The sequence below is a fragment of the Geotrypetes seraphini genome, chromosome 8, assembly GCF_902459505.1.
Source record: "Geotrypetes seraphini chromosome 8, aGeoSer1.1, whole genome shotgun sequence".
NCBI lineage: Eukaryota > Metazoa > Chordata > Amphibia > Gymnophiona > Dermophiidae > Geotrypetes > Geotrypetes seraphini.
In genome coordinates this window covers 141,158,004-141,178,510 of record NC_047091.1, presented here as the reverse complement: position 1 = coordinate 141,178,510, position 20,507 = coordinate 141,158,004, and the positions used below count along the sequence as shown (strand labels likewise).

The 20,507-nt window shown below is 40.4% G+C and overlaps 1 protein-coding gene across 1 annotated transcript in view; it reads right to left on the bottom strand.

The window, feature by feature from the left end:
• Window positions 1-20,507, bottom strand: part of GALNT9 (polypeptide N-acetylgalactosaminyltransferase 9) — a 331,969-nt gene that overhangs the window by 237,695 nt on the left and 73,767 nt on the right. Inside the window, exon 2 of the mRNA XM_033953956.1 lies at window positions 17,589-17,769. Coding sequence (XP_033809847.1) covers window positions 17,589-17,769 — 181 coding nt within the window. The remainder of the gene's footprint in view (window positions 1-17,588; window positions 17,770-20,507) is intronic.

Here is a 20,507-nt window from a genome sequence, read left to right as displayed (position 1 = left end):
TGAGCCCCATAATTTATAATCCCATCTATATGCTAATATTTCTGTTGTGGAATAATAAAGTTGAGATGTAACCTTGATGAGAAGACTATGACAACTGCAGAATGGATTAATGAAAGAAAACCAATATGGATTTAGTCAAGGGAAATCTGCATTTCTTTCAAGGAGTGAATGAACACATGGATAAAGGTGAGCTGGTTGATATTGTTTATTTGGATTTTCAAAAGGTATTTGACAAAGTACCTCATGAAAGACTTCTGAGGAAATTACGGTAGAAAGTCATGGGATAGGAGGTAATGTCCTATTATGGATTAAGAACTGGTTGAAAGACAGAAAACAGAGAGTAGGTTTAAATGGTCAATATTCTCAATTCCTCAGGGGTATGTGCTGGGACCGATGCTTTTTAACATATTTATCAATGATCTAGATATGGGAATAACTAGAGAGATAATTAAATTTACTAATGACACAAAGTTGTTCAAAGTTATTAAATCGTAAGAGAATTGTCAAAAATTGCAAGCGGACCTTTTGAAACTGGAAGACCGGGCATCAGAATGACAGATGATGTTTAATGTGAGCAAGTGCAAATTGATGCATGTGGGAAAGAGGAAACCTAACTATAGGTACGTGATACAGGGTTACACGTTAGGAATCAATGTCCAGGAAAAGGAACTAGGTGTCATCGTTGAGGATATGTTGAAACCCTCAACTCAAAGTGAGGTGGCAGCTAAGAAAACACATAGAATGTTAAGAATTATCAGGAAAGGAATGGAAAATAAAGATGAAAATGTTATAATGCCCTTGGATTGCTCTATGGTACGGCTGCAACTTGAACACTGTGTGCAATTCTAGTCTCAGAAAAGATATAGCAGAATTAGAAAAGATAGAGAGAAGGGCAACAAAAATAATAAAATGGATGGGACTATTTCCCTATGAGGAAAAGCTAAAGCAGCTATGGCTCTTCAGCTTGGAGAAGAGATGGCTCAGGGCTGGCATGATAGAGGTCTATAAAATACCGAGTGGAGTGGAAAGGGTAGATGTGAATCACTTGTTTTCTCTTTCCATAAATACTAGGATTAGAAGGCATGTGATGAAGCTACTAAGTAGATTTAAAACAAACCAGAGAAAATATTTCCTCATACAACATATAATTAAATTCTGGAATTTAATGCCGGAGAAAGTAGTGTAATCAGTAGGCTTAGCAGGGTTTAAAAAAAGGTTTAGATAATTTTCTAAAAGAGAAGTCCATAGGCCTTTAATGAGATGACTTGGGGAAATCCATTTGAGAGCTAAAGCTAGTGGCAAACACTGGGCCTGTACAAAAAAATTAACTTCTCCACAGTGACAACTTAGCCTTTGTGGGATACTATTTTACCCTTTCTTGTGTATTTGCCCTTATATTGTTTCTTTCCTATTATAATTGTAGTTCTACCCTCTTTCCATTTTGTTACTGTCAGTGATAGTCTTGTTTTTAGTCTTATCTGACTTAATTGTTTTACCCTGGTTTTTAATTGTAAATCGCTTAGAAATTTTGTATAAGCGTTTAATAATAATAATAATAATAATAATAACTTTATTCTTATATACCGCCAACAATCTTGCGACTTCTAGGCGGTTTACAATGAAGAGAAACTGTACAGACAGCGAATTACAGAGTATAGCATTGAACATCTAGTGATAGTAACAGGAGAGTTACAGGGCTGTGTATTACATGGTTTCACAATGAGTAGCATTATACAGTCGACGATATTCAGAGCATAAGTAGGAGAAGAGAAAGGAGATTGCGCTTTGAGTTACAAAGGTGCAAGGCTGCAAAGGTGAAAAAGATAACATAAGATGTTGATGAGAAGTAAGTTGTTAAGTTGGTACATTTGAACGAAGGACGGGCACCAGTGGGAAAAACTGGTAACAATTAAAGATAGAAATTTTGGCAGAAGAGGGTAGACGGACTCCTTGGGATGGGAGGAGGCTCCGATTTTAGGGGAGAAGTCTGGTTAGGTTATAAATTTCTTAAACAATGTGGTTTTTAGTTCTTTCCTAAAGATACTATATGATTCTCTGGTGGCATAAGTGAAGTAGCCTGTCCAAGTTTGCAGTCTACCTGCTTGGAATTTGAATGTTCTATCAAAGAAGGTGCGATATCTACAGCCTATGATATTTGGGTAGGTAAAGAGGTTACGGTTTCTGGTAGGCCTAATAGAGGAGTGGAATTCGAAGTGAGGTAGTAGGTAGCTGGGGGCCAGTCCCCAGATTAGTTTATAGCAGAGGCAGGAGAATTTGAATAGAATTTGTGCTTCAATTGGTAACCAATGAAGGAGTTTGTAGAATGGACTAACATGATCGCTCTTCTTTAGTCCGAATATTAGACGGATGGCCGTATTTTGAACTATTCTCAGTTTTCTCACATTTTTTTTAGATATTCCCAAGTAGACAATGTTACAGTAGTCCAGGGTGGATAAAATCAGTGATTGTACCAATATTTTGAAGGATAGTGGGTCGAAGTATTTTTTTATGGTTTTCAGTTTCCAAAGGATGAAGAAGCATTTTTTAGTCACCGAGTTTATGTGCTCAGTCAGGGACAGGTGGGTATCCAGGGTGACTCCCAGTATTTTTATAGTTTTTAGTATTGGGTGATCATGGCCGTTTACATATATTGTAGTTGCGGAGATTTTCTCGTTTGGGCTAGCAAGGAAAATCTTTGTCTTTTCTGAGTTTAATTTCAGTTTGAAGTTTAAAGTCCATTTTTCTATTTCGAGCATGATGGAGGAGATATGTTTTGAGTTGGTTGAGGTCACATTTGTTATTGGTATTAATATGGAGATGTTGTCTGCGTATATATAATAAGTTAGGTTAAGCTTTTGTAAAAGGTGGCCTAGAGAAGAGATGTATATATTGAACAAGGTGGGAGATAGGGGGGATCCTTGTGGGACTCCCGAGGGGCTTTTCCAGGGTTCAGAGTAATTTCCTTCATGGACCACTTGATAAGATCGTTTGGTTAGGAAACCTTGGAACCAGGTCCACACTCTTCCTGATATTCCCATTTCGTCGAGGCACCTAAGCATAGTTTCATGGTCCACGAGATCGAAGGCACTGCTGAAGTCTAACTGTAGGATCAAGGCGCTGGAACCTTGATTGAAAAGGTCGTATAGGTGGTTAAGGAGAGAGCCTAGGACTGTCTCGGTGCTGAATCCTTTTCTGAATCCAGATTGGTGGTCATTTAGGAGAGAGTACTTATCTAAGTGATTTACTAATTCCAAGTTGACCAGCCCTTCCAGCATTTTGGTGAAAAAGGGGGTGCTCGCTATGGGTCTGTAGTTGGACGCCAGTGTGAGCGAGATCTTCTGGTCTTTGGGTATGGGTGTGATTAGGATGTGTCCCATATTTTCCAGGTAGGTTCCATTTTTGAGAGAGTAAGTTGCCCAGTTAAATTCTGGTATTGCATCTTGCATGATCTTAGATGGACATTCATCTAGTAGACAATTTGATTTGGAGTATTTGTTGAAGAGTGCAAGGAAGTTATTCCAATCTGGGGGCTCAAAGTGGTTCCAGCTCATATCGCCTTTGGATTCACTACTCTGCGTTTTGAGGTTGAATTCAAGATTGGGTGGAGGAGGGGGTATTGAGGCTCTGAGGTCGGTGATTTTTTTCCTAAAGTGGTTGGCTAGGGTGGAGACCTCTGGGATTTGATCGTGATGGTTCTGTAGTATCTGTGTGGTATCTGTTATTTTGTTTAATCAAATTTTAAATAAAACTTGGAAACTTGAAAACTTATTCCTAGGATAAGCAGCATAAAATCAGTTTTACTACTTGGGATCTTGCTAGGTACTTGAGACCTGGGTTGGCCACTGTTGGAAACAGGATACTGGACTTGATGGACCTTCGGTCTGTTCCAGTATGACAATTCTTATATTCTTATGTTAATGTGTGAATATTTCTGAATCCAAAAGTTTGCAGTGACTATGGAATAAAGCAATAGTCTTCATTTTCTCCTTCCCACTGGGGAGAAGAAACTGTAATGATAAGGGGTTATGGTGTGTATCATTGACCCCAAAAAAACCCTCCTAATAATTCTCTATTTTTAACTTGAATTTTTAATTTTTAATATTTTTTAGTATTTTTTACCTGTTGAATAAATAACTTATTGATCATTGAGTAATATGCAAACACTCTTGATTTAGTGCTTGCAAGAAAAGCAGAGTGGGACTTATCTTAATCTGCATTTGCCGGTATTGTTTCTTTAGATATATAATTTTTTTTTTTGGGGGGGAGGGTTGGACGGAGGTTAAAGTTTGCCTGTTGTCCTCAGGGAAACAGTCCAATTGGGTACTTCAACAATTGTAGGGTTTGTGTTACCAGACTGCACAGTAGTTTGATTGGTGATATGGCTGTCGCTGTTCTAGCAAAAAATATAGTAGTGGATAGCTGTAATTGGGTTTCTTGCAAGTCCTCAAGAGACACACAACTCAACATACTGCATAGGATTATAGGATCAAAGACCTAACATTCTCTCTTCAACCTGAAATCATTTCCTACAGAGCTGATAAGCCAAATCTCTTCTAATGTTCTCTGTGGCCATTCCTGATTATTTTTCTGCTGGATGTGTCATAATTTTGGATAAACATAGCAATTATTGGCAAATTACTATGAAATCAAATGGCTAAACAGGGCACTTACTGCATAATGCGTTCACTTAGTGTCAAAATAAGGCATCATGCAGCAGCAGCAAATGAATAAATACATAACTGCACTCTTGTGTTTAGCCGGCATACGCAAGTGAGTATGCTTTTAGGCAGTAGAATATACAAGGCAAACAAAAAAAAAATTCACTGAATAGTTCCACAGTAGAAAAGGGGCAACCAAGAAACATGACATCCTGTTTGTCTTTGGGAAGCAGAGCTGAGATTGTGATGTCATAATGCCTCATTACACCAATAAGAGCCAACCTCATCAGTGATGTCACAATGGCTTGATTGTCCTGTACTCCCCTCTGCCCTCCAACCCAGCCAGCTGATTAACCGTTCCCCTTAGCTGTATCCAGGACATTCTGTTTATCTGTCTTGGCTGTTTAGATTGTAAGCTCTTTCGAGCAGGGACTGTTTTCTTCTTCTTTGTGACTCTATGCAGCGCTGCATGAGTCTGGTAGCACTGTAGAAATAATTAATAGTAGTAGTAGTAAAAGTGGTGCATATACTAAAAAAAATCCAAATGGTACACAGTATCAGATCTGTGGTATGTACCCGACACGGTCCATGTTTCGATAATAGACAACCTTTTTCTGGGGTCCTATGAAAATATGTAAGCATGTAAATAATGGATGAGGTACTATTGGTGAGGGAGTCCATGAGAGTCCTGGGACCCAGCGCTTACTATGAATTGTTAAGTTGTGAAAACAGTGCAAATATGTTATCATCATCTGACTTCCGTGCTGTTGTACAAGTAATGGTCTTGTCACAGCTGGATTACTGCAATGACCTGTACCTGGGAATAACTAAGACCAGGTGTAGGGCATTGGAGGTGGTCCAGAACGCCATGGCCAGATTGATAACTGGAACATCAAGATATGAGCATATTACTCCATATCTTCGACAACTGCACTGGTTGCCAGTTGTGTTTCGAATTCAGTACAAAGCAATCATGTCACCAATTTCTATATGGTACGATGCCTGAAATTTTTAAGAATATGATGTCTCGTTATAAACCATAAAGATCCCTTCGTTCTGCAGGTGCTGCATTGATGAAAACAAAGGCTAACCCTAAACACGTAGATACAAATGCCATGACTTTCACATGTGCAGGAGTCAAGCTATGGAATGGCCTTGTTGGCCAGAATCGAAAATGTGGAGAGAGGAATTCTTTTATGAAAATGTTGAAGCCTCAACTATTTGTTGATGCATTTTTCTGAGCAATTGATTTTATGCTAAACTGACTATGTCTGTTTTATTTTTATTTCGTATAGACTTTTAACATTTATGTATGTAACTCCTTGTAAACCGTTTTAGATAAAAACGGTATAGAAATTTTAAAAATAAATAAATAAATAAGTCTACTGGTAAGTATGTGAAATGTGAGATGATAACGGTGTTTATGTGACACATGTAGTGCTGGAAATGGAGTGAAATCTAAACAAGTCCACCTTCAGCTGTGGTTGACAGCAGTTTATTCTACAGACATTCTAGAAAAAATGGTTCCACAGATTTTAAAACCAACATATCCATGATCTGTGAATATTTCTCCTGACTTGACTTATTCCTGTTCTCACATAAAGCAAGACTGTTCTGAACTGCACCTAATAAGCTAAAAGGGTGTTGTTGTTTTTTTTTTTTCCTTTTCAGAACTTGTTACAAATCCCAGAATGCTTTTCTGCTTTTAAATAAAAAGATCCCATAACTAAGGAAGAATTATCACACATACTTCAAAACCAGGAAAAAAAATTCTACTCATATTGTAGTGAGGGAGAAAAAAAATCTATGAAATTGCCACTTGCAATGAAGGTATAAGCTCTTCATGAAACCTAATATCACCCCATGTATTATGGTTGCATGATGTAACGTTTTCAGCTTTCATAAAGGTTGAGCTCCAGGACTAAAGTCTCTTTTCAGATCTCCACTGTTACTGACACAAAAGAAGATCATCCTTTTGGTTGATGTATTCAGTGGAGTGAAGGTGACTATTGGTATCCTTGTATATTCACCTACAAAGGGCTAGTTCTAGACATCAATTCACACAAAAGATTAATTCAGCTGAGAATCTTAGCCTGGTGGTTCAAATTCTACGAAAAGTAAAAACTCAGTTTAGCCTTTGCAAAACTCAGGATGTCAGATGAATATGGAATGTATCGCAATAATAGTTTCTGGATATTGTTTGCCAGTGCTTGATTCTTCAGAAGTACTTTGGATGCACCACAAACCCTTTTTTTTTTAAATCATATATAACAGTCGCAGATGAAACAACTTCCTCAGGAGGCTGGGGATGTTTCAAAGTCTTAGGAGAACTTGATGGCTGCCTAATTGTTTGCATCAATGGGTTGATTTATGGGTAGATGGATATGTCTTTCCCTGAATGTTTCCTCCTATGATTCTGTATTGGGAGGATAAACTTTATGAAAATGCAGAAAATGCAATTATTTGCTAATGCCTATTCCATCTGAAAATATCTTCTTTAGAATACATTCATTGTACTGTAGAATTTAAAGCTTGCTTATATTCATGAATTGTTGGAATCTGACTTGCTTAGACTGTATATGTTGAGTGGTTTTGTCATTTACTGTGGAAGGGATCGTTTGATCTAATGTCTGTTTGCTTGTATTCTGATTTGACTTGGTATACTGATATTTTATATTGGGGCGATGTTAAAGAGGTTGTCCAGTTATGTCTTGTTATATGTGGAAATTGTAGGGAAATAAGATTTTATGTACGTGATATGGAAACTGCATAATTGTATGTAGTATATAAATCTTTTAATAAAAATAAATAAATAAATAAAGATGGCAACCTACACTGGATAATTTAATGCTTCAATACTGAGCTTGTCAAGTAGGGAAAAGAGCAGCAGTTAAAGAATCCTCATGACATAGATAGTGGCAAACGCTTTAGGGAATGACGCGGTGACAGAATTTGTTGCCATCTCCGTCCCCATGGATAACGATGGGAAACTATCCCATGCCATTCTTTAGTGTCTGTCTCAACCTCATTCCTTCAGACAAGCATTCTTCAATGCAAGGCCTGAGGGTCAGTGGCTGTGCCCTTTCATAGTCTGATTCTTTCTTCTCTCCTTAAAAAATGATATGGGGATTGTTTCCCGCATTTAAACATGGGGATGAGGACAAATCTGTCCCTGTGTCATTCTCTAGCTAGACTATAAGGGTGTGGGGCAACATTAAATGAAGGCTTAGACAGACTGGATGGGCCCAGTGGTGTACCAAGGGGGGGGGGAAGCGGTCCGCCCCAGGTGCACAGCCGGCCAGGTCCGGGTCCTCCTGCCCTTCTTTTCCCCCAGTTCGCGCCTGCAATCTTACCTCCCCGCTGCTGCTGCTGCTAATCGCCAACAAGAATTCTTCTTTCCGACATCAATTCTGACATCGGAGAGGACGTTCCGGGCCAGCCAGGCAGTGATTGGCTGGCCTGGAACGTCCTCTCCAATGTCAGAATTGATGTCGGAAAGAAGACTTCTTGTCGGCGATTAGCAGCAGCTGCAGGAGGTAAGATTGCAGGCACGGACCGGGGGAAAGGAAGGAGAGAGGCGCTTTTTTTTTCTGCGGCAGGGAGGAAAAGATGTAGGCAGGCAAGCTGGCTGGCTTTAGCATGGCAGGGAGGGAGGGAGATAGGTAGGCAGGCAGGCAGGCTGGCTTTGGGGGTGGACAAAATCTGGAAGGTAGTGGGGGGACATAAGAAGGAGGCACTGGGGGCACTAAGGACACGGGAAAGTGGCACTGGGGGCATTATGGACACAGGAAGGAGGCACTGGGACACCATGGACACAGGAAGGAGGCACTGGGGGCACAATGGACACAGGATGGAGGCACTGGGGGCAATATGGACATGGGAAGGAGGCACTGGGGGCACTAAGGACACGGGAAGGAGGCACTGGGGCACTATGGACACAGGATGGAGGCACTGGGGGCACTAAGGACACAGGATTGAGGCACTGGGGGCACTAAGGACACGGGAAGGAAGGATGGAGGGAATAGAAAGGGACAATTGTTGGGCCTGAGTGCAGAAAGAAAGAAATGAAAGAAAGGATACACAGTCAATTAATAGATGTCCCCTTTTGATGAAAAAAATAAATGGTCACATTACCTCTGACTTACTTTCTCTTTAGCAGAGTCGGCAGCCGCGCTGAGGTGCAGGAAGGTCACGCGATGACTCGTCTGGAGGCGCTGCTCCAGAAGAAGTGTGTTACATCGGAGGGGGTGGACTCGGCAGACGCAGTCATTGCGGGACTATGCCACAACTCCCTGCGTCTGCTGGGTCCACCCCCTCCGACTTAACTTACTTCTTCCAGAGCAGAGCCAGAAGACGAGTCATCATGGGACCTTCCAGCATGCGGCTACTGAGTCCGCTCCAGAGCAAGTATGTCGGAGTGGGGTGGACTGGCAGCCGGCAGCTACAATCATCGTGGAACCTTGCTGCATGAAGGGAGAGAAAGGAGCAGGATTGCTGGAATGGAAGAGTGGTGGAGGGAAAGAAAGGGGGCAGGGTGGTATGAAAGGGTGGTGCTGATGGAATTGATGTACAGAGAAAGGGGAGAGACATAAGGTGGAAGGATATTGGAGGGAAAGATAGGGGACAGATGCTGATTGAAGAGGGGTGGATGCCGAGAGAAAGGGCAGACATTGGATGGTAGTGGGGAGCCTATGCTGGATGGAAGTGCAGATGGGAGAGATAAGGGAGCACATGCAGGAAGGAAATGGGAGGAGAGAAAGAAGGGGAGCAAACGCTGGATGGAAGTGGACAGAGAGAGGAGAAGGTACTAGATGGAAGGGTTGGAGAAAGAGGGTACATGATGGAAGGAGGGGATAAATAAAAGGAGGGCACATGATGGGGAGAAAAGGATTGAGTTAGGGAAACACTGGAGGGGTGAGGGAAAGAGGTGGCAAGCTTTAGGTAGACAGTAAAAAAGGACATTTATGAGAGGGTAGTAAGAACGTAATCTAGACAGATGCAGAAAATAAATTGAAAAGGAAAATGAGGGAAAAAAGGGAAATGGATTCCAGAGGAGAGGTGTGGGAGAGGGAAGGAGAGAGAAGCCAGACCAATGGAGGTAAAAGGAGAGATGGAAGGGGAAGGCATACAGTTTCTGAAAGGGGCATAGAAGGAGAGAAGATGCCATATAGAGGAAGAGAGACGGCAGAGAGTGGATGGAAGGAAGAGTTACAAGAAGACGAGGAAAGCAGAAACCACAGAAAACAAAGGTAGAAAAAAATTTTCTATTTATTTATTGCTTTAGGAGACATGTGTCACTGTTTCTGTGGTGCACTGTATGCAGAGTCCAGCTTCTTACTGGTTCAACTTAACCTTTGTCTATGTATTTCTATTTTATCCCCCCTTTTACAAAACTGTGGAGCATTTTTTAGCGCCAGCCATGGTGGTAGCAGCTTTGATGCTCAGAATTCTATGAGCTGTTACCACTGTGGCTAAAAGCCACACTACAGTTTTGTAAAATAGGGAGGGGTTAGTTTGTGATTACATATTCCATACTAGGCGAAGGTGTTTTCTGTGTTCTGTGTGTTCGAAAGACATGTTTTTTTGTTAGGATTGACTGCAGGATTGATCTGTACTAGTCTGGCTTGTTTAGTTTTACCATATGTGTATTGCTGTTGTACTTCTCACTGCAGTATGTAAAATGCTGCCTTTTCCTAGGTACTCATGTGTGACATGTGGCTTGTTAATAAAAATCATGTTTTTCGTACAGATGGGGGTGGTGGAGGGGGTCAAAAAATGATGAGCCCCGGGTGTCACATATGCTAGGTACGCCACTGGATGGGCCACATGGGTCTTTATCTACCATCATTAACTACTATATTACAGTGTTTAGAGCAGGACCAACCCTAAGACCAGGGATTCCCAAATCTTTCCTGGAGATACCATAACCAGCTAGGTTTTCAGGATATGTGCAATGAATATGCATGAGACAAATTTGTATACATTTGAGACTTGTTTTATGCAAATTTATTTTATCCGTTCATGGCAGATATTCTGAAAACCTGACTGACTGTGTCCTTATTAGATTGTAAGCTCTTCTGAGCAGAGGCCTTCTCTTATCGTATATGTCGAATGAACAGCACTGCGTACACCTTTCAGCGCTATAGAAATGATTAATAGCAGCAGATTGGGAAGCCATGCTGTGAAGTGGAAGGGCTAGTGAAGGCCTCGTGATAGATTCATACCATCATTTCTGAATATCAGAAGCTGTTTGGGGACAGCACATATAAGATAGTGTCTCAGATGGGACCGAGTTTAAATACAACACATAAACCATTACAGACAATTACAGCTTAGAACTGCTATAATACAGCAATTGACTATAAAGGCTGTGCTAAGGAAAGCTCCCAGGCCAGTCTCATTACTAGCTGATTATAAATGCCACGTGAAATCCAACCTCAGCAAATAACGTCTAGGCTTAAATCTAATTAACTTTCCAAAAGTGTCAGAGTTCTTTGTACAACAAAACCAATAAACTCGCGCTGGTGTGTGCTGGAATGCAATAAAAGTGAACTCCAGTTGAGACCTGGTGTACAAACTATACACATTGCTCCAAGTATAATTTTTTTATGAGTAGCAAGTGAGCAGTAATTTGAATGGGATAATTTGTTATAATGAATTCAGTTTTACATTTAGACACAGAAAACAAAAATGGCTCATAACTGCAAAGAAAAATATACTTATTGCATGCACAGCGATATTTTAAAAAAATCTATGTGGCTTATAATATGCACTCTGCTTTGATTGCATTTTTTTTTACTATTTAACAATCACTTTTTAAGCTCTTTAGAGAATGACATGGTGACAGAATTTGTCACCATCCTCGTGGGAAACCATTCCCTTGTCATTCTTTAAGGAGAGAGGGAAGAATCAGAGTAAGAATGGGCCCAACCACTGACCCTCAAGCCTTGCTTTGAAGAATGCTGGTGTAGAAGGAAGGACTGAGGTTTAGATAGACACTAAAGAATGACAGTTTCTGGTAGCTAGAGCAGATATTGTGATGTCATAATGCCTCATTCCACCAATGCCTAAGAAGAGCCAATCACATCAGTGATGTCACAATGGCTTCATTATCCTATACTTGGCTCATATAAGAATCAGAGTATGAATGAGCATAGCCACTGATCTTCAAGCCTTGCATTGAAGACTGTTGGTGTAGAAGGACTGAGGTTGAGATATTCACTAAAGAATGACAGTCTTTGGTAGCTAGAGCAGATATTGTGATGTCATAATGCCTCATTCCACCAATACCTATGAAGAGCCAATCACATCAGTGATGTCACAATGGCTTCATTTTCCTATACTTGGCTCATATAAGAATCAGAGTATGAATGGGCACAGCCACTGACCCTCAAGCCTTGCATTGAAGAATGCTGGTGGAGAAGGACTGAAGTTGAGATAGACACTAAAGAATGACGTGGGATGGTTTCCCGCGGGAATGGGGACAAATTCTATCCCTTATTCACTCAAACACAAGCCCCAAACGGACAAACGATACACACACCCAACAACACTACAAGGCCTTACTTACAACCCACAACATTCACACTCCCCAAAGAGAAAAGGAAAAAGAAAAGAAGTGGAGAAAAAGGCCTCAGTTCAGCTTCATCTGGCCAAAAAAAACTCCACTCCTACAAAAGCTGTTTATGTGTAAATGCTGAAAAATAGGCCATGAAAACAAGGCAACTAAAGTAGCCTGCCAGGCGGTATCAAACGGCACGCCTAATACAGATGAAAGTCAGTGGGTGAATGTAACAAAAGGCAGTATAGTCCAGTTTTGATCGATGAAGTGGTGAGGATGTTTGAGGAGTGTGGTGGGTCTGGAATATCTGGATGTGAAGCAATGATATGAACACCCCTGACGCAGCGATTTGATGTGAAACGGAGGGTTCCCCATTGGGTGTAAGGACTGCCTGGCCTGGATTTGGAGGCCATTAGCAGCTAAGTTATTTTTTCTTACTTTTGCTGTGGATGTTATGAGCTGGACTATACTGCCTTTTGTTACATTCGCCCACTGACTTTCATCTGTATTAGGTGTGCTGTTTGATACCGCCTGGCAGGCTACTTTAGTTGCCTTGTTTTCATGGACTATTTTTCAGCATTTACACATAAACAGCTTTTGTAGGAGTGGAGTTTTTTTGGCCAGATGAAGCTGAACTGAGGCCTTTTTCTCCACTTCTTTTCTTTTTCCTTTTTCTCTTTCTCTTTGGGGAGTGTGAATGTTGTGGGTTGTAAGTAAGGCCTTGTAGTGTTGCTGGGTGTGTGTATCGTTTGTCCGTGTGGGGCTTGTTTTTGAGTGAATAAGGGATATATTCGGGCCCTAATCCTTGAGTATTTATTTCTAGTGGGACAAATTCTGTCCCCATGTCATTAAGTTTCAACTCTTTTCTTACAGCTTCCCCTGAACTGAAAACTTAAGATAATTGCATAATAGGTTGGCCTATTTCATTCTTCAGCCCATATCCTGAAAAAATTGCACTTCTAAGGAAGCCACATTCAGGAACAGGTATAAATGTTCAAGCATATGGTGCACATCAAACACACATGTTTTATCAAGTATGCATCCAAATCATGATTCCACCCATGCTCTGTCCAGAATGAAACACTCCTGTGCCTGGGTCACACACAAGTATGAGCCCTTCTTCTCACTGCATGTACCTTACGGAGTGAGTTTATAAGAGGCCTTTCCAAATCCCAGAGGTAGTTCATCAAATTCGTTACTTTATTATTCTCTTACTAAGCAGCTAAGGTGCAGAGTTCATTGCCTTCTAAGATAAGATCCTTGACTGGTTTTGATATGTTTGAGAGAGCTGTAAACATCAACTTGTTTAATGAATATCTCTCATCTTAGAAACTGGAACCTGTTATTCATTTTGTTTAGTTATTATGAGATACATTAGAATTCCTAGATAACTGCTCTAGGCCTTGCTTTGTAATCCACCTTAAGCTTTGTTATACAGGTGGAATATAAGAGATAGATATGTAATAGTAATATAATAGTCAAAGCGATATACCATATATACGCAAATATATATCCATCTGAATATAAACCGAGACACCATTTCTGCCCTTTAATCATCTTATATAAACAAGAGAGACTGACTCTATTATGTTAGCACAACCCAAGAGCAGGACCTGCTATGCAAAAATATGCAAAAATATGGCTCAGAAAAATGTAACTCTAAAGAGGGAGAAGCAACCCCCTCTTAAGACAAGAGTTTTATCTTTTAATCATTGCTTAATAAATGCAAAGACAAGTCCCACTTAAGGGTGTGAGTTGTAAAAAACTGGATGAATATCTTAATGTGTATATTCAAAAAACTTCTGAATAATTTCAAATCTTGCATTCGGGTTGACACTAGACACTTCTCTAGATCTAATGCTTTTGGTTATAGAGACTACTAAGATTGAACTAGGCACTTATAAGGATGAACTACAGCAGGCTAAAGAATCTTTACACACTAATACCAACGTAGATGATTACACTAAATCAATACAAGAGTTAAATCAGAAAATTGAGGCATTTAAAGAAGATTTGAGAAAAACCAAGATTAAAAAATTACGTAGGGACGAAATGGATTACACAAAAGGGTTTGTATATGCATGGATGGATAAGAATCGCAACACCAAACGTTCAAAACGTCCTACATATACAAACACATCATCAGACTCGTCTGGAGATGATAATAAGTCACGTCAGGGTACTAGTCAGGGCACATCCCACAATGTCCATTTTCAGGGAGGCCCCAAACCATCCAACAAAAGGCCGGTAAGATCCAAACCTCCTCGGACGCAACCCTGACGTCTAATATTTTCAACCTTTCCCATCGTGAGCTATCTCCCTTAGAGATATCTGTTCTTAATAAAGGTTTGTCCTTCGTTCCTACCAGTCGGTACATGGCCTTTGATACTAGAGTGGCCATGTTCAAATTTATAAGATCTTGTAAGCTTAAAAAGTTCTTCTTTACAGAAGATGTTTCTGTTGGTCCTGTGGATTCATCTCCAAATGCTGGACCAGTATTACACATGAAATCCTCGTGGTGTCCTCCTGGGGTAGTTGACCCACATATTCAGACTTTTGAAGATTTGATATTAAGAGACATAGAACAACTGGAAATTGGTCCTGTTCATACACGTTTCAACTTATCTAGACAACAGCTAGCAGCAGTTAAGTCTTTAGCATCTGACACTGACATTGTCATCCATTCAGCAGATAAAGGTGGAGGAATAGTTATTCAAGACACTAGTGATTACGTCCGAGAGGCACAACGACAATTAAGTGACTCCACATACTATTCTCTGTTACAAAATGATCCCACACAATCCATTCAAGATGTTATTTCTCATGTGTTATTACAGGCTTTGGAATCAAGAGTCATTACTGATAAGGAATTTAGGTATTTACAATGCAAACATCCTCGCATTCCAGTTATTTATTTCATTCCTAAAATTCACAAGTCATTGTCTAGCCCACCAGGGAGACCAATAGTCTCAGGAATAGGTTCCCTTTTAGAACCTTTATCTGCTTTTCTAGACTTACATCTTAAAGACAGGGTACCGTTGGCCCCGTCTTATGTTCTAGATTCCACCAGTATGATTCAGTTTTTGTCTTCTCTCCAAAACATACCTACACATGCCATATTACTGACTTTTGATATCTCCGCCCTATATACTAATATCCCTCAGAAAGAAGCCCTTGAGGTTATTAGAGTGGAGTTATTAGCTCAAGGTTTGTCCATCACCAGGGTACAGTTGTTGCTTGATTTGGCTCAAATCGCTCTTAGCATGAACTATTTTCAGTTCGATTTGGAGTTTTATCAACAAATCAAAGGCACAGCCATGGGGTCTAAAATGGCCCCTTCTATAGCCTGCCTTTATGTTTCCCAGTTTGAAAGCAAGTTTCTGTATCCTTCTGAGTATTGGAAGTTTTTTCTGTTTTGGAAGAGATACATTGATGACGTGTTGGCTGTTTGGATTGGTACTTCTGAGGACTTAATGTGCTTTTGTGAATGGCTCAATAGCTGCGACTGTAATCTACAATTTACTATGACCATGGACTATCATCAGGTCGCTTTTTTGGACATTTTCATCACACTTATTAATGGACAGTTTAAGACCTCAATTTTTCGCAAACCCACTGACAGAAACAATTTGTTGCAATATGATAGCTTTCATCCCAAACACTTGAGAAACAACATACCCACGGGACAATTTTTACGTCTCCGCAGACTGTGTTCTACGGTGGAGGAATATGTGTATAAGGCGGATGAACTGAAATACAGATTTTTAGCAAAAGGCTATCCTTCGTCTGTGCTTAAGAAAGCCTACAAACGTGGGTTATATGCTAATAGATCGCTACTGTTGCAACCACAACAAAAAATTGATGTCAACCCATTGGTGTGTGTTTTGCCTTATTCGACTCATGCCTTTCAAATCAAGAAAATCATTAAACAGCATTGGCCTATTTTACAGTATCATGAGGTTTTTCAAGAAGCTCCGAGATTTGCTTTTTCCAAACCTCTCAACTTAAAACAACAACTTACTCACTCACAATTTTTGAGTTCTGCAGCTTCTAACTGTACTGGAGGTCAGCATTCACCATGTGGCCATTGTAAATATTGTCAGTTCAGTGTTACCATTCAACAAATGTCACTGCCTTCCCGACGCAAGTATACTCAGCATGCCACTAACTGTGATTCCCATCATGTCATTTATGCCATATCCTGCCCGTGCCAGCTTGTTTATGTGGGGAACACTACCCGCAGCTTGAAACATCGGATTGGTGAACATATGAGCCGTATACGCACTGCAGTGCAGGAAGCCCCCCTTGTACAACAATGGCAAATGACACATCATGCCATAACAGATCTGAGATTTACAGTTTTGGATCATTACAGTAATACCCGGGGGGGAGACACAGCTCGTGCATTATGGAGAAAGGAACAAAAATGGATCTATGATCTTAACACCCTTCATCCAAATGGTCTCAATAATGAGATCGAGTGGGCAGCGTTCCTCTGATCATGTCTGGCACTCGTGATGTATTTTTGAAGTTTTTTGTCCGATTCAGCATTATTGTGACGTCATGACGTTCTGCACGTTCGGTTTCCCGCCTTTTTGCCGGTTTAAATACCGCGGCGGTTGCCGGCGTTCTGTGTTGCACAGAGATGTTTCATTTCTAGAACGGTATGTACTGCATTTTGCTCCTGTCCTTAAGGTTAGCCACAAGTTTTTTATGAAATGTGCATGGGTTGTGGCTTTTGAATGTTTCAGTCCACATCTATTGCATTTTAAAATGTTTGTCTTTGCATTTCAGACACTTTTTGGAATTTTTTCATGGTTGTTACCCTTTCTAGCAGTTACCAGACGGGGTCTCCTGAGGCAGATACTGAAACGGGGCCGCGTCGGGACCCTGATAAGTACCTTTATTTTTTCAACCTTTTTGATTGCAAAAGTGTCTAGTGTCAACCCGAATGCAAGATTTGAAATTATTCAGAAGTTTTTTGAATATACACATTAAGATATTCATCCAGTTTTTTACAACTCACACCCTTAAGTGGGACTTGTCTTTGCATTTATTAAGCAATGATTAAAAGATAAAACTCTTGTCTTAAGAGGGGGTTGCTTCTCCCTCTTTAGAGTTACATTTTTCTGAGCCATATTTTTGCATATTTTTGCATAGCAGGTCCTGCTCTTGGGTTGTGCTAACATAATAGAGTCAGTCTCTCTTGTTTATATTTCAAATTGTTTTTCTGACTCCTTAGTTACTTTGTCCCTGCTACAGTGGAAACAACTTTAATCATCTTAGGCAGTTGGTAATCAGTAATCTCCATTTTAGCAAAATACTGGGCAAGCAACTGACATTTCTAGCAATACAAAGATCTAACTTACTTTTTTGGCCTGTAGTCAGGAATGGATCTGTCCAGGGATATCCTGTCACTGAGCTGTGCGTTGTACCCATAATCTTCATACTTGTTCTCAGATTCATGGCTGTCATCTCTCAGAGTTGCTGCCATGCCTCCTTGGCCCAGTCCTCCAGGACCTTCCACAAGCCCCATGGGCTTGGCTAAGCCTACATATAAAAACAAATAGTAAAAACCCCCCAGACATTTAGCAATGAAGCGAACAATTAAACCTCAGGAATTTAAAGACAGGATCACTTGAAATCTTCTAATATTTTAGCCGAGAAATAGTCTATCACAATAACTCAGGAAAAAAGAATACACATTATGCAAGCGAAGAATGATAAACGCTTCTCTAGAAGTGAACCCCTTCCCTACTGTTCTCCCCTTCCTGTTCTTTGTCCCTCCCCTCTTTTTTTTCCTTTTTGACTTTGATGTATTTTTTTGCCTTCCCTCCCCCCATCATCCCTTCCGTTCCAGTCCGTCTTTGTCGATACATGTTCTCCTCTTCAAATTTTATTTTTTCTTTCAAATGACATTGTATTTTTTTTTTGTTTGTTTCTATTTGAAGCATATTATACAAATGTAAACCATTTAGGTATTTTTTTTTAATAAACGGTATATCAAGTGACGAATAAACTTGGAAACTTGGAGAAGTAGTGTTTCAGACATGGCATTTGGCCTGCTGCTCTAACCACTAGGTTACTTCCCCATATTACTTTTCTTACCCTACTTAGAGCAAATGAAATAAATGAGGTATCTATGAATGACAATTACTATTTTTATTTGACTAATTTTTTACTAACTTTCGGAGAACAAAACCTTCTTCCTTAGGTTAGAACAGGATACCCACAGCAGTATACTGTACTGACCTGAAGAAGGAGGTTTTGACTTCTGAAAGGAGGGGAGGTTCATCCCAGGTGCATACCATAAGGGAAGAAGACAGATTCCAGACCATTGGGAAGGGAGGGAGGGAGCGAAAGGAAGGAGAGAAGATGCCAGAGCATGGAGGGGGAGGGAGAGATGGAAGGGAAGGTGAGGCGAGAGCTACCAGGGTATGGGGGAGGGGAGAAGGGAAGGAGACTGAGATGCCAGACCATCGAGAAGGGAGGGAGGGAGGGGAAAAAAGGAAAGGAGTTGATTTTTCTTGTTCTTCCAAATAAATTTTTGTTTTCTTATCAATGAGTAGCACTTGAAGTCTTTTTCCCCTTTTAATTACTAAAAATTTCTAAATGACTTCTATGAGCACTTGAAGTCTTTTCTTCCTTTTAATTACTAAGCTATTGGCTAAATCAACAAATGAACATAGCTCTATATAGTCTATGGTAATACTATTATTGTTTTTCAAGTGGTATATATTTTGAGGGATTTAGAGGGAAACAAAACTTCAGTTGGAGTGAAAGAGGGAACTGAGGCTGGAGATATTAACATTATTGGATGGGGAGGTGTTTAAATGAATGAATTGTATGGAGATAGACATTATTGTATGTTACTTGTATGTATGTCTTATTATTATGATTGTACTGTTGTAAGCCGCTTAGGTATAAGCGGGTTAGAAATCTTTTAAATCAATCAATCTGAGAAAGAAAAAGGCAGGAAGGCATTTCAGATTTTATAATGGGGGGAATCCTATGCAAAACAGAATTTTCAGTTTTGTTGCTCAGAATTGTGCCAGAGTAATAACTGCTTTTACAGACCGACTTTCATGGAAAGGCAATAATATGCTGGCCTGTGCCAACAGTCCTGCAGCTATGTTATTATTCTGAAAGCAACCGTCCTTTATATACAGCATTAGGACATCCCAGTAGACATGTAGCACTTAGACTAGTCAAAGAAAGCACTTCTGCCTTCTTTTTATCCTTAACGCAGTTATACCTTTCTTATATGCTGAGAAATTCTTGCCAAAGCAAAACTGAATACAATCCGCTTTATCCTGTAATTGTCTAGTTAGCATAATAGTCATAGAATTCACCATTAATAGAATTGACTTTATCTTGAAGTACAATTAATGACGTTTATAATGGGTGAATTTTCAAAATGCATTCTTAAACCTAAAATGAAATTTCTGATGGTGTCAAGCTCAAGCCAAAAATCACTACCATGTAGTTCCATCTTCCTGGAATGAAATAAAATCTCCCCCCCCAAAAAAAAATTTGACTGATTATAATTTAAGGTAAATGTTTCAATCATACAATAGAACATACACACACACACACACAATCCAAACCGAGCTATTGTTTTTTGCCCATATATTAGGCTTCCTCAGGAATAATAACTTGTCAAATGTTCTAGGAAGTTTCTATTCAAAATGGGGGGGGGGGGCCATATTCTGCCAAGCTTTGCATCCAGCTCCCTCACTCCCTCCCTCCCCTGCCAGTCTCTGCACCCAGCATCCCTCCCTTCCTGCCAGGTTCTGCACACTTCCCTCCTCCCTCTAGTTACAGTCCCGTGAGAACTCACGGCAGTCAATTAGCTAATGGTTCTGCATGGACAGGAGCGAAGGAAGGTCGCTCCTGCCGCGATTCACCGCTGGATCACTATGGATACTTAAGGTACACAGGGGAGGTGGAAGGGAGATAAAAATAATTAGAATCAGTTGGGACAGGAAGCGGGAGGGATCCTGGTCTCCGCTGGATCACCAGGTCTCAAGCCAGGCCCGGCAGAAGCCTGCAAACAGGTTCGGGAAGGGGACGGGTCAGCGCTGATCTGAATATAAACTGAGATCCCCCCCATTTTTGGGCCATTTTTGAACCCCAAAATCTTGGTTTATATTTGAGTATGTACGGTAGCTGCTTTTACTGCGTTCTCTGTCAATGAATTACATTACATTACTGATTTCTATTCCGCCATTACCTTGCGGTTCAAGGCGGATTACATCCACACTAAAAACAAGAATTACATTTCAACC